This window comes from Monodelphis domestica, chromosome 7 (genome assembly GCF_027887165.1).
Source record: "Monodelphis domestica isolate mMonDom1 chromosome 7, mMonDom1.pri, whole genome shotgun sequence".
Classification (NCBI taxonomy): Eukaryota; Metazoa; Chordata; class Mammalia; order Didelphimorphia; family Didelphidae; genus Monodelphis; species Monodelphis domestica.
Genome location: NC_077233.1, coordinates 146,176,271 through 146,189,685, shown reverse-complemented (window position 1 = coordinate 146,189,685; position 13,415 = coordinate 146,176,271). Strand labels below are relative to the sequence as shown.

General features: G+C 38.2%; 1 protein-coding gene across 2 annotated transcripts in view; it reads right to left on the bottom strand.

The window, feature by feature from the left end:
- Window positions 1-1,196: 1,196 nt before the first annotated feature.
- The window catches only part of KCTD5 (potassium channel tetramerization domain containing 5), a 109,214-nt gene continuing 96,995 nt past the window's right edge, over window positions 1,197-13,415 (bottom strand). For both annotated transcript variants that reach the window (XM_007499162.3, XM_007499163.3), the window contains one exon: window positions 1,197-6,539. In XM_007499162.3, the coding sequence (XP_007499224.1) occupies window positions 6,510-6,539 (30 nt within the window). In that variant the 3' untranslated portion in view covers window positions 1,197-6,509. The remainder of the gene's footprint in view (window positions 6,540-13,415) is intronic.

The window sequence follows — 13,415 nt, the reverse complement described above, 5'->3', positions numbered from 1 at the left end:
AATTTGTGGGTGGGGAGCATGTTGAAGTCAAACTGCACCAACATCACAAACCCACTCTAATTAATGACCCTTTGGCCCAATGTCATTTTTCCATGTGTTTATCCCTCAAAACAAAGCACTATGGCTAGAATTGTTTGGCTCTTCTGCAGGAAAGAAAGGAAAAGGCAAAGTTCTATTCCTATCCCATTCCATTTTGTAGGATGTTACTAAAGGTAAGAATCCTCTTCCTTGAAATCCCACCCAGTAACTTCATGATGATGCCTAATACATGAAGGGCTTGGGGGGGGGGGTTAGAAGAAGGGAAAGGGTTAATAATTAGAACCCTCCCACAATAGAATGGGTCATCCCAGGAATCCAGGCTTATTGACATTCGTGTGCACTCTTCCCATTACACACTATCTGGCAGAGACCTGACCTCTTAAGTTACTTCATTATTTCATCACAAATTTAACTGATGATAAAACATGATTTACTTCTTCCTTGGCTCCCAAGTTCTGCCTCTACAAAGTCTCTAACCTCTGTGTTGTTCCCCAAATACTGTTTGGGTCTTTACCTCTTTCTTACCTAGATGACTATGATAAGCTCCCTTCCCAGCTTGATGTTCTCTCCGAATTTTAGACATATCCTTTGTACGACTCACATCTTAACATGTTTTTCCATTATTAGTCCACATTTAATCTCTATTATTAGAGTGTGAGCTCCTTAAAAAACAGTGACCAGGTTTTTTCATCCTTATATCTTTCACTGCTAGCACAATCCTCAACATACACCAGTCATTTAATAAATTTGTCAAACAGACAAAACTCTCCCAACACTTTGGCTTGCACCTCTCAGACACAGAGGCTAACGAAATGACAAATGTATCTGGGATAGTTCAGACTCTTAACTTGTACAAGAGTTGCTGATCTTCATTTGTGGAAGGCAATTTCCCCTCTATAGTGACTGTGCTTAATTAAATTACAGGTCTGGACAATTCACTAATTTTTCCATGAAGCTTACTGCTGTCTTTGCCACTGTTTCCCATGTCCATCTTCCAAACTAGGCTAAAAAGCACTGTGTAGGCACAGCCTCACTTCTTTAATATTCCCTTCGGTGCCCAGAATAGTGCTGAACAAGTGGCAGGTCTTCAAGAAGGGCTGGCTGAGTAAAAACAGGTAAGGTCGCAAGAGATGGAATAAAAATATTTTCAGATCAAGTCAAAGTTTTAAAAGGGAAAACAGGTTTATTTCATGCAATTTACAATACACAATAAGCTTAGTGTTATGAAAAGGAGGTTTAAAAAACACCCACACACTTTGTCATATATTTGTTCTGGAAACAATGGATAGCTTCCTTCTTTGGATGAAGGAGGAAGCCCCAGGTAAGGTTCCCTCCCAGACTCTTCTGGGTGGGCTGCTTAAATACAACTTTCTATGTGCACTTTGCTGCTGCTAAGTATAACCTTGATGCAACTTTAAAGCCCAGGAGCCAGAGCCAACTCTTGGCTCCAAAAAGAGTGCTTATTGGCTGCAATAAGAACACTTTAAAGAGAGTGAAAATGAAGACTGTTATTGCTAATTTGGTAGCTGGGAAATAAAACATCACAGACATAACCTCAGGAAGGTGGTCGGCACTGAGAATACAGCCAAATGGATAATTTTATCCCTGGCAAACCAATGAAAAGGACTGGAAGGCCCATGGGAAGAGCCTCCAAATTCATGCCCCTTGAATTCAAGTCCAGCCCAAATAAAGACAAGTCTTAACTAGGCAGTCTTGTCCAGGAGCAGCAGCTCAGTGACCTTTGGGAAAGGAAAGAAAAGGGTAGTCAGAAACATATATATCCCTCTCCAGTGTCCCCACAGTTTGAACCAAGGCAATGGTCCACATACTTGGGGAACTGCTGCTCCACTAGTCAGGGCCGAACTTGTGCATAAGCATCTTGGTCAGATCTCCAAAACAGAGAAAGAGAACCAAGTAAAGAAAAAAAAGTGCCCGGCCCCTCTCACAATCACAATTCAGGCCTTCAAGAGGAGGTGCCTTGAAATTGGTTAATGTTTCAGACCAATCACTCCACAGTGGCAATTCTAATGGTGACAGTGTCAAAGTACTAAGTCCTGAGGAGTAGCTTAGAACTTAAAAAGCCAATCTGGAGGTTCCATGACTGGTTCAATCAGAAGGGATGGGGGGAAGAAATGGTATAGGGGAAAGGCACCACCCCAATCTTCTCACCTCTCGCCTGAAATACAGACAGGTTGAAGTGACAGAGAGATACTCAGAAATGGAGGGTAAGGAAGAGGGACAGAGAGGGAAGAAGGCAAAGAGATTCCCCCCAATGACAGTGGCATCAATAAATCAGATCCCATGGGGACCTAGCCTTCCCCAAGGGCATGTGCATCTGATCCAAAGTTATTGGGTTTTGTCTTTTTTTTTTAAAAGGCAGCAGCTACTCTTTCAAAATAAGTTTGAGCACCATTTCTAATTATAGACAGACAGACACACAGTTCCCAAAGACAGACCCAGAAGGTGTTAGCCCTTAGCATTTTCCACCACAGTAAAAGTGAGGAGTTCCTTAGAACAGACAACAACAAAAGTGAAACAATGAAAAAACCCCACAATGGTGCAGAATTAGCCCTTTGTAATCCCAGTCAGGTGGAAAGGCCAAAGCTGTTGCCAGGGTAGTTGGGACCAAATAGGCAACTGCCGCTGAGGAAGGGAGTCACTGGCTGCTGTTAGCCAGCAAGTAAATCCTAATGTGGGGAACACAGTGATGACAACTGTTTTCCTGAGGGCCCTTTGGATGCGTGAGATCCCTATTTCAAAGCATGTTCAAAGCATGAACCCATTTCTTTTCCAAGTAACTTCTCAAAAATGAGGAACAGCCTTTGAAATAAAGGCCAAATTATCATTCCTGAGTTTAAGTCCCAGAACTGATAAGGAACTGACCTCCTCCTCTCTGGAAAAGCTTAGTTCTCTTGTTCCCCTCCCTTCCACCTGCTCTGACTTCAGCTTCTGTGCAATTAGGGCCAGAAAATAAAGAATTCACTTTAGAGCAACAGGGTGGTATCAGAAGCACATCTTAAACTCCCATTCTCCACTAGTTGCAACAGCAGCAGCAGCTCTACAGTTCAAGCTCTGAAGGAAGTTTGACCCTTTGGACTGTTGGACTGGATAACCAGTATGAATCAATTAGGATTTTCATGGACAGAAGAAAATTAAAGGGGCGACAAGATTTGACCAGCAACTCTGAAATATCCTAGACTCTTAGCGGTCACATCTGTAATCTTGACACAGGGAGGGAAAGCTACAGGTTAATTGTTTTTTCATGGAATTTTAGGGAAAATCTGTTAACTGATGGTGTAAAATTTCCTTTAGTAGCTTTTCTGCTAGTTTATATAGTAGACATTGAATGAGAATTTATACTATCACTGGAGGGGGGGGTGTGGGGAGAGGAACCTATTACCCACAGCTAGACAGAGAGGATTAACCAGTGCAGATCAGACACAGGTAATTTTATAGCATAATACTCTTCTGACTTCCAGATAGTGGCAGGTGTGGAAATCCTAACAGTCTTTAGAGCAACAAGCCAGTTGCACATGGCAGGCCTCTTCTGGAGGGAGCCATTTGTACCTGATCTCAGATACAAGATTTCAAAAACACAATGAACAAAACAGCTATTAGAGGAGGTCCCTGGGAGTTCTAGAGGGAAAACCCTAGCCTAAGGTCTGATTTCATGGGCTATGAGAATCTTTGCTACCTTTATTAGGGAAAATGGGCATTTTTTCAAAATTCTTTCAAATGGGTTGTCTAGAAATTTCCCATAAAACTCGGGAAATCATCATTTATAGTTATCACTTTTATTTTTAGCCAAAGAAAGAGACAGACAAAACAATAATTACTTTATGAGGTATCAGTAAAATTTCATTTTAAAATGGTGTTCCTTTCTCCCCAATGCAGGGGAATAATGGAGGCAAAAAGGCAAGAAATGCCACCGGGAGAAGCAAATGAACAAGAGCAAAATATTCCAGTATAAAGTCACTCCATAAAGGAAATTCTTCGGTTCTGGATTACTTTGCGAATTCTACTTCCAAGAAATCTGCAAGCTTTCTTTCTAGTGCTCTCTCTTTCTCTTTCAGGCTTATTGGCTATATAGCCAGTCCTGAAAAGTCACAAATAACAGTTTCTTGGTCAAAAGAAAGGAATTACAATACCTTTCTTGTGCAGTCATTGGAATGTGGATGACAAGAGGCAGGCACTAAGTAATCCTCACTCCTGGGAACCATGACTCTTGCTTCCTATGGCAAATAAAATCAAGCCAAGAAATAGAATGCTGAGTTTACTCTGCATGGCTCACAAGAGCAAAACCAATGCCTTAATGGGGGCAGAGGATGCTGTAGCCCATATGTGGAGCTCTATATAATCAATCTCTAGCCCCAGACGCTTACCCAAGGACTTTGGCAGCAGAGACTTTTAGATGCAGTTTAAGACACTAACAGCTGTTATGCTTATCTGTAAATATACACTATTATTTGCTATTTTCATGGGGAAACTTAGGCATTAAACTTTAAGCTGATAAAATATGGATACCTAAAAAAAGTATAAAAGTATAAACATCCCCTTTAGAATAAATTCTAGTTAATTAAGTCTCAATATTAAAAAAAAAAAAACACCACACACCTTTCTTTTCAATATCACTAATCAAAAGAATGCTAAGCGGCTAGCAGCTTCCTGCAGAGAGCATGTCCAAATGGAAAAACATACTACAAAATCCTTCCATGCCTCAGCTGGGTGGAAAAAAAATTTAGCCTGTTGCTAAACCTGCTTTATAAGAAATATTTTTGTTTTTGTTTTTTTACAAACAGTTTAAGCCAAACCTTTTTAACAATAACATACAACGAACTTTATAAAAAGGGAGCTAAGTCCTCAATGCTCAAGAACTTTGTTGAACATGTCACTGGCAAGAGGAAGGGGGTAGGGAGGCAACATTTCAGGAAATATTTTGAAATGCAACAATTGTAAAAGCCTTAAAATTCTAGACATCCTCCAAAGTGTAAATGTCAGCAATCCTGAGGGTCAGTTTTCTTATACCTTCCCTTTGAAACTGTTGTCAATCAGGAGCAGAGTTTGCTCATTCTAGATAATCACATCTCCACTGTACCAAACAGAGCTTTAGAAAACTAGTTTCGCACTATTACTTGAGTTAAATCTGTTTAAAAGGCATGCTAACAGATTTCTTAAAAGAACACTAAGAGTTCCAATCTCATGTAAGGCTAACATATCCTGTTCTGGTTTTCCGTGAGATCTCAAACATCCCTATGATTCTAAAGAGAACTGCATAGTTTTACAAAGAAAATGAAAGAGGAAGAGAGAGATATATGATGCACTGTAAACATCCTGAATTTTCAATTCAATCCAGATTTTAAACTCAAGAAATCAGGTGAAAATCTGTGCAAAACACCTCCCCAATCCCAATGGAGATCACTAGGATGACAAATGCATTGACAGAGGTTAACAATGACCACCAAGCACTCTATATAATTTTAGGCAGAGGTTGTACCTCTCATTAGATCAATTAACCTAATCCAAAAAATTCTCAACACTTATAGGCATTTCTAGAAAGTAAAAACAGGAACATTTGGGAAAGGAGCTATTTTTTTTTTCTGTTAAAAAAAATGGGAAATGGGGCAGAGAATACAAAGTTTTCTTAGCTGGAAAGTATTTATTAAGAAATTTTGTTTTTTTCCTAATCCAACATTTAGCTGGGATGGAAGCTTAATTTTCATAAGAATCAGTTACTAAGATAAGAGGTCTTCAGGAAGTAGCAACAAAAAGAATCTTCCCTTATTAGGAGCTTCCCTTTGAAGAGAAAGGTAAACTCCGAACTAAATGCATGCAGTAAGCCTGGATGGCCGAACTGAGCCAACTTTCCACTTATATGTTCCTGCTGCTTGGTGTTGACTTTCTGATTTCATTGGATCTCCTAAAAGCTTGGATGGGGTGACCAAACAGTGTAAGACAGTAAATTGGGGCTGCCAAGCATTTCCTAACAATGAAGGCCCCAAACGTCTGCATTTAAGGGTTGTAATATGTAGCACCAAGTACATTGTCTTTTAAACTATCTTCAATGAATAATACCAAAAGAAAAAAAAGGTTAAAAAAAAAAACTTCACACTGATCATTATAGGATCTCTCTGCCCCAGTCCTGCATAGACAGACCTGGGGAAGAATTCAGGGTGTGTGTGCTTGTTCCACCCAGGGCCAGTCCTGCCATGTGCCAGCAACAGGCTGAAAACACACATTCTCCATGTGTTCTGCCAAGGAGTAATTTCTTCACATTCTCTCTCAGCCAGTCAATTCTGTCTTATGCTACACCCAATGGGCCCCCCAAAAAAGATTCAAATTCAAACCCAGATCTCAATTGAAAATTGTCTAAAGCAGGTTTCTTCTTACAGCCAAGCCTCTTCAACATGGCAATTCATTGTATTTTGGGAGGAAAAAAAGTAAAAATTCTTCAGCTCTCAATACTGTGGTCTTCACATCCTGGAACCCCTCTCTTGCAAAATCTGAAAGATAACAAATGCAGAGTGAAAAATCAGAAAAACTTTACAAAAAAATTGAGGGCTTGTCTTCAGAAGGCAATCACTTAGCTGTGCAGCCCCCTGAAAAGCAACCAAGCTCACTGAGTTTTTTGAAGAGTCAAAGTGCTTAAAGGAAATAAAGGACAGGTGGTGGATAGGGTAGCTCCACAATCCTTAAATAACTATGAGAAGCTCCTAAGCAGGAGTTAAGAGAGCTAATAAATTACTAGAAATGATGTTACCATATCTCTATAAGCCATGATCACTGTTATACTATGGAAACACACAATCTGGACATCACAATGTCCTCATCTTCCCAGGGTTGCTTCAATAGGGAATACACACAAACATCCCACACTCTACCATCTTTCAGACATTTAAATGTGAGGAACTACTCTAAGAAAAATAAAAAACCACAGATTTAGACAAGCACCACCACTCACAAATCCCAACCTAACCTCTGCTATTAAAAGCATTTCTGGCCTTGAAAATATTACTTATTTCAATACCATATATAGCCTATGCAATTTCACATAGTATTTAAAGACCAATGATTTAACAGAGAGAAGGACTGTCATCTGATGTTGTCTGAGTCAAGCTTGGACTAATCCCATTTTATCCAAAGTAAGAAGAAATTACTAGTGAGCTATTAGATGGATATGAGGAAATATAATTCCCTGAATTTGGGGGGTATGGTTGAAGGGTGACAGAATAATGGGATCTGAAGCCTGGTTAATGGGAAGACTTAAAGCATCAGGAAATCTTATGATCTTTCTTTTAAAATTTTTAATTAGCTATCTATGCATAAGAGAAATAGCTGATAAATCCAAAAGATACTATTTTCTTTGGTTAAAATTGGAAAATATCAAACTCTGAATAAAAGCATTATTTCTAATTATAAATACTAACACATGTTGGAACAGCTACTGTAAGCTGAAAAGCCTTAGGCAAAAGTACTTTGAGACAACAGTGCTTATGCACTCAAAAGTCTGTACTAAAGACTAATAAGTCATTTATAGTCAACCTGTGAAGATTGAAACAATGCTACAATGCAAATTTCTGCATAACTAAATATATCTGTTAAGAAATATTCAGGATTGTAATTTTTACTATATTTGAATTGCACTTTTGCTGAGAGAGATGTTTATGAAAGTTGCTGTAAGAATCTATACAATCAGGAAAGTACCTGCCTTTGCACATATTTAATTGTTCTTTTATAAAGTGTCTCATTCAATTATTCCTCAAACTATAGTTTCAAATGAGCATTTTGTATTTTATACAAAATAAAAAATTAGCAACAAATCTTATAGCACATTTCTAGCAAAAATATACATGTAAGTTACAAAAAGCACTATTGTACCACAAATGTTTCTTTTTAATGCTTTTTATTCAACATAAAATATTACCATTAGCCAATGATTTAAAAAGAAAAATCAAATAGCTGTAGGACAAAACCTGTTCATGCATTGTAGAAGCTGATACTTGCTTCCAAAAATAAAAACAAAGTGAAAAGCACAGTTTCCCACTGTTTGAAAACAAAACACAATATCAATTACTGTATTCCATCTCAAAATGCATTATCTGTTCAGTTTTCTGACAAGATAGAATTCCAAATTGAAATTAAATAAAGCAGATTTCAAAAAAAAATCAGTTGTAATAAAAATGTTATATATATTTTTTAAATAGAGAAATGTTGCTCTGCTGGTTGGGGGTGCAATATAGTCTTTTGATGGCTACACTGTCTGACTTCTCCTCCTGCTGTTGTCTGACTTCTCCTCCTGCTGTTCCGAGAGCTTGTAAGTTTGCCTCACAGTTCAAAAAACAAAAACAACTGAGCTGAGCTGGGGCCAGTTGCTGCTGAAATTTGACTTTATGGACTTTGTAACTTCTAAGGATTTGGCCCTGCAATAGTTCCTGTAGTCTCCATATTTCCCAGTCTTCCCAGGCCAGGAATACACATTGTTAGGAGCCCTGGGGCTTCTGTTGTTTAAGTTTATAGATCCTGCTAAACCTGGAACAAGGCCTACATTGCCTGTGACTGGACATAGGAAAGTGTGGCAGGGTTCTTTATCTCTTGGAGGAAAGTTAGGAACTGCAGCAATCATGTGTAGCAAGATCAGCCTTCTGGCTTAGTGACAGCATCCCATCCCACAACTCATGCAGAGGGAAAATAAAAGGTTTATCCCTAGCTATGAATTTTCAGGTATATTTACACTGCTAGGACACTGAACACATCAGCAGACCTACTGCAGAATTCCAAATCTGACAAAGCAATCAATACTGTCCCAGCAGGGATGTTAGTGCTACTACTAACATTGCTATACTACTATTGCCACCAACCTGGTCTCTGAACTCTAGGGTAGATTATGGAGCCCATGGCTTATCCAATGATCTCTATTTTCTGAATAGGAAGATTGTTTTCATCACAGGGTGAGGTGCTTACCAATGAAAAAAATGGATTACCACCAAAAATTGTTCCTATGCTTCATTCAACAGGGGTTGCTGAATACAAGTGCCTTAAAGCATTTATCTGAATGGTAAATCTCAAGATCACTCAAGAGTGTCTTGATTTTTCAATATTTCCAGTATCATTGATGGATTTATGGTAAGTGCTAGCACAAAGGTGGTTGCTATGATATGCTGTTTTCCCCCTGCCATTTCATTTTTAGTTTTACTCCTTGATAATGAGAATATCAACCACTAAATTTTGAAACAATTTCTAAGTTATTTGGGCTTGGAAAAAAACAAACCAACTCCATTTTGTATTAGCACCAATTTTTTTGTGCAGCTGTTGGAGTTGTCTAACTTCCCTGTGTTAAGTTTAGTTTTCCTGTAAGTCATATAATTTCAGAAAAGTAATTTACCACTGTATTACTGTTAGGCAGGATGTAGAAGGAAGTAGCCAATCAGATCTGAATTCAGTCCCTAAATCTAAAAACAATAGCAGTAAACACAGTAATGGTACTTTACTATAAAAACCCATGCAAATCAATTTTCAAAGTCCTTATGCCTATTGAGGGGGCTCTGGACCTGATCAGTTCTACAATTACATGTATTACAAATAAACTGCATAGCTCAGACTTTGTTTTTTCAGTTATTATAAAACTACTTGGGACAGTTGGTGATGCCAGTGAAGAGGTTGAAAGGGGACTCTAGCCCTTGGGGATGACCTTTTCAAGGAACTCCTTAAAGTGCTCCAATTGATTTTTTCACTGAAAGATTACTTTGCCCAAAGCGAATCCAGCAGTCAGACTCCCCACTGATCTCAATTAAGTTAAGCCTCTACATTGTCTAAAGGTCTTTTTAAGGGAATAACGGGATCTGATAATAGCATACACCAAGGGGAAGCACCTGGAAAATTTTCTTATAGCATAAGATCAGGAGAAGATTCCAGTGGAGCCAGGAATGACTGAGAAGTGTATTATTGGGTTATGTGAAATTTGGTCTAAAACTGTTGAGAGATTCAGCTGAAAATTTGTTTTGGTCTCTATTTGGTACCTTTGAGTAATGTAAATAAAGCTGAGACACCACCAATCCCAACCCCAGCCACATAAGACTATGTGTCTGTTTTATCATACTGTCTGTGTTTATATTTTGGTATATTAAACTAACCTTTTCCCATGGCTTGATCAGCAAAAGGAAAAAGGGCATAAAGAGCAAAATCTTTTCTGCAGAACTTTCAAATCTTTCAAAAAAGAAAGCCTTAGAGGCAACTAGGTCGATCAATAGATTGAGATCCATGCCTAGAGACAAGAGGTCTCTATTAAATTAGGCCGCAGACACCTCCCAGCTGTGTTACCCTGGGGAAGTCACTGAAGTCCAGTTGCCTAGCCCTTACCACTCTTCTGCCTTGAAGTCAATAATTAATATTCATTTGTAGACAGAAGGTAAGAGTTTAAAAGCAACAACAACAACAAGTCTGTCTGCATTCCTAACTCTGGCCAAGTTGAGGAGATAGAAAACACAGATAAGGAATGTAATTTCTGTTCCCAGACTGCAGGAATTTATGGCATTATAAACTAATCAGACACTGTGAATGAAATAGAATTTCTCTGCTGTGAATTTTCAGATTATGGTTTGAATGTTTTTTACAAAAGCTGAATTATCTTAGGTAGTTTTGGGGTACTGCACCTGAATAAAACTTTGTGAAAGTTACATAGAAACAAATAGAACTTAGATAGTTTATCACTGTTTCCCTGGGAGAGTAATAAATTTATTATTTTAGTGAAAAGGAAGATGTTATTTCACTGACATATTTTTTTAATGGAACTGAAGCTAGTTTGAAAGTAGTATCAGTTAAGTTCCAAAGTGAAGGAAGGAGAAAGGGCCGGAAGTTTGTATCATTAATTTATCTGGTGATTAAGAACTGATTATAATTAATTCTTCTTTTGACCATGAAAAGAGAAACTTGTTCAGTGAGCAACCTGAAAATAAAATTTAATTTGGGAGAATGTTTTACATTCTTTTCTTCTATGAATGATAAAACAAAATATAATTGTCTGAGTCTACTTAAAAAAGCAAAGTCACTAAAAACAAAATGGAATAGACTTTGTACTGTAAGCTTTTAAGAACCCCAAAAGTAAAATGTTGCAAATAATTGGTACTGTATAATAAAACTTGTGCTAATTTACAAAGAAGAAAATTAACAGAATGAAGATAAGTGGTATATAGATAGTCTGCAATATGACTAGGAAATAAAGATTAGAGTCATTAAGCAGGGATGGATAAAAAGATACAGGTAGATAGTTAGGTAAGTTATATTCTGTTTGCACTGACAGTATGAACAGGTTTGAATGTAAAGAATTTAGGATAGAGAGATTGGAGGAAGGATTTCTGCTTTCATTCAGATAAGAAGAATATGAGAAACTTTGCCTGGCTATTCCTTGTGATGTAGAAAATATAGAACTGTAACTGCAATTCTGAATTATTTAAGTAATAGCATACAAAATTCTATACTTTAAAGAGACATTAGGAAGGTATATTTTAGTCATTATTTAATAAATAACTATAAATTAAGATAAGGTCTCCAGAAAATTTTAATCACAATATTTCTTATATACAGGAACCAAGCTGAGAAAATGTGGTGACATGAGAATGGCAATATAGACTAGACCTTTAGACTTTTCACTACTTGATTTCACCAAAGATATGGTTGACATCAAGAATTCACAGTGGACCAAATGAACTCAGTTAACATGGGAAGGCCCATTCCAGGAGATTCTGACAACTCCAACATCAATCAAGATGAGGGAAAAGGAAGGACAGGTAGGTGGTTCAATGGATTGAGAACCAGGCCCAGAGACAGAAGGTCCTGGGTTCAAATACAGCCCCAAGACACTTCCTTTTTGTGTGACCCTGGGCAAGTCACTGAACCACCACTGTCTAGCCTTTATTGCTCTTCTGTCAATGAACCAAAACTTAGTATTTATTCTAAATCAGAAGTTAAGGGTTTAAAAAAATTCATGGAAAAGGATTTCTGGATACATAATTATCACATGAAACCTGGTCCCCATACTGATTCATAATGTTTTTGCTATGTTTGATTTCTTTTTCTAGTCATTTGGGGGGGGGAGGGGGGAGGGACTGAGAGATCATACTTTATGTTGCCTCAAAGCTACTGGGCCTTATAGGTGTTCAATTTGCCATCAAATACATCAGGGGGCCCCTGACTCATGGATGGTCCTCATTACAGAGGTGGAGACAATTTTGCACCTAAGCAGATTTGATGGAAGCAGTTTGTGGGTCTCTAGAGGGGACTCAAAGACTCCTTTTCTCCTTTTATGCTAGTTAAATGTTTTATGATACATCTAAAGAAAAATAATCCAACCAGGCATTTCCTTAAGCTACTTATTACCTTGGCTGAATTAGAAAATAAAATTCTTTATGCATTTTAATGATTTTACCACACAGTTTGTTAAAGAGTCAGAATACTGAATCTAACCCAGGGTGTACATTCCTTACATGAGAGTGGCAAGGGCTTGGCAATAAGAGTTAAGTGACTTGCCCAGGGTTACACAGGAAGTACCTAGGGTCACATTTGAACCCAGTTCTTCTCAACTCCAGGCCTGGCACTCTCTCCATTGAGTCACCTAGCTGCACCCATTGCCAAATAAGCACCACCTTTGATAATGAGGATACTCTTAAATTGTGTTCTTCTTGGCAACCTGACCTTTAATAGCTTCATAGCTGGAACATTTGTGAAGGCATTTGAGGTATTGGCTATCACCCTGCTAAGATCCTGCCAGAGTGGTTAAGGCCATTTAAACTATCTATGAATTGGCTGTCCACTTATGTGAAGTCCTTGGCAACCAGTGACCTTTGGACAGTTGATGATGAATCAAATGTGGCTCCTAAGTAATGTTAAGAGGGGAGGGAGAAAGGGAGCGACAGAGACAGAGACACTAGTCTGTTAGTAGTACAAACATGATTACAATCCCAAAACTTGTAAAACAGCTTAGAAAGGGGCAAGTAAGTAGCACAGGATAGGGATCCAGGCCTAGAGTCAGGAAGACTTGGGCTCAAATCTGACCTTAGATACTTCCTATCTATGTGATGTTAGCAAGTCACGTAATGCCTGTTTGCCAAGCCCTTGCCCATCTGTCTTGAACTGTTACTAGGACAGAAAGTAAGAGTTTTAAAAATAAAAACTTGGGAAGGATTATATTCTTCTGGTCCCTAATTCCAAACACTAGTGTCTCTGCAATCAATCAAACTGCTAGGAGCATCTTACTTGAAAGTAAGAAACTAGTCTAAACCATAAGTCCGCCCTCTAAATTGAGGCACAAATGGTCTTACAAAACCCTTGATCTTAGATCTTAGAGTTTCAAAATGAGAGCCTTGTATTATGATCAGTCAGTCTTG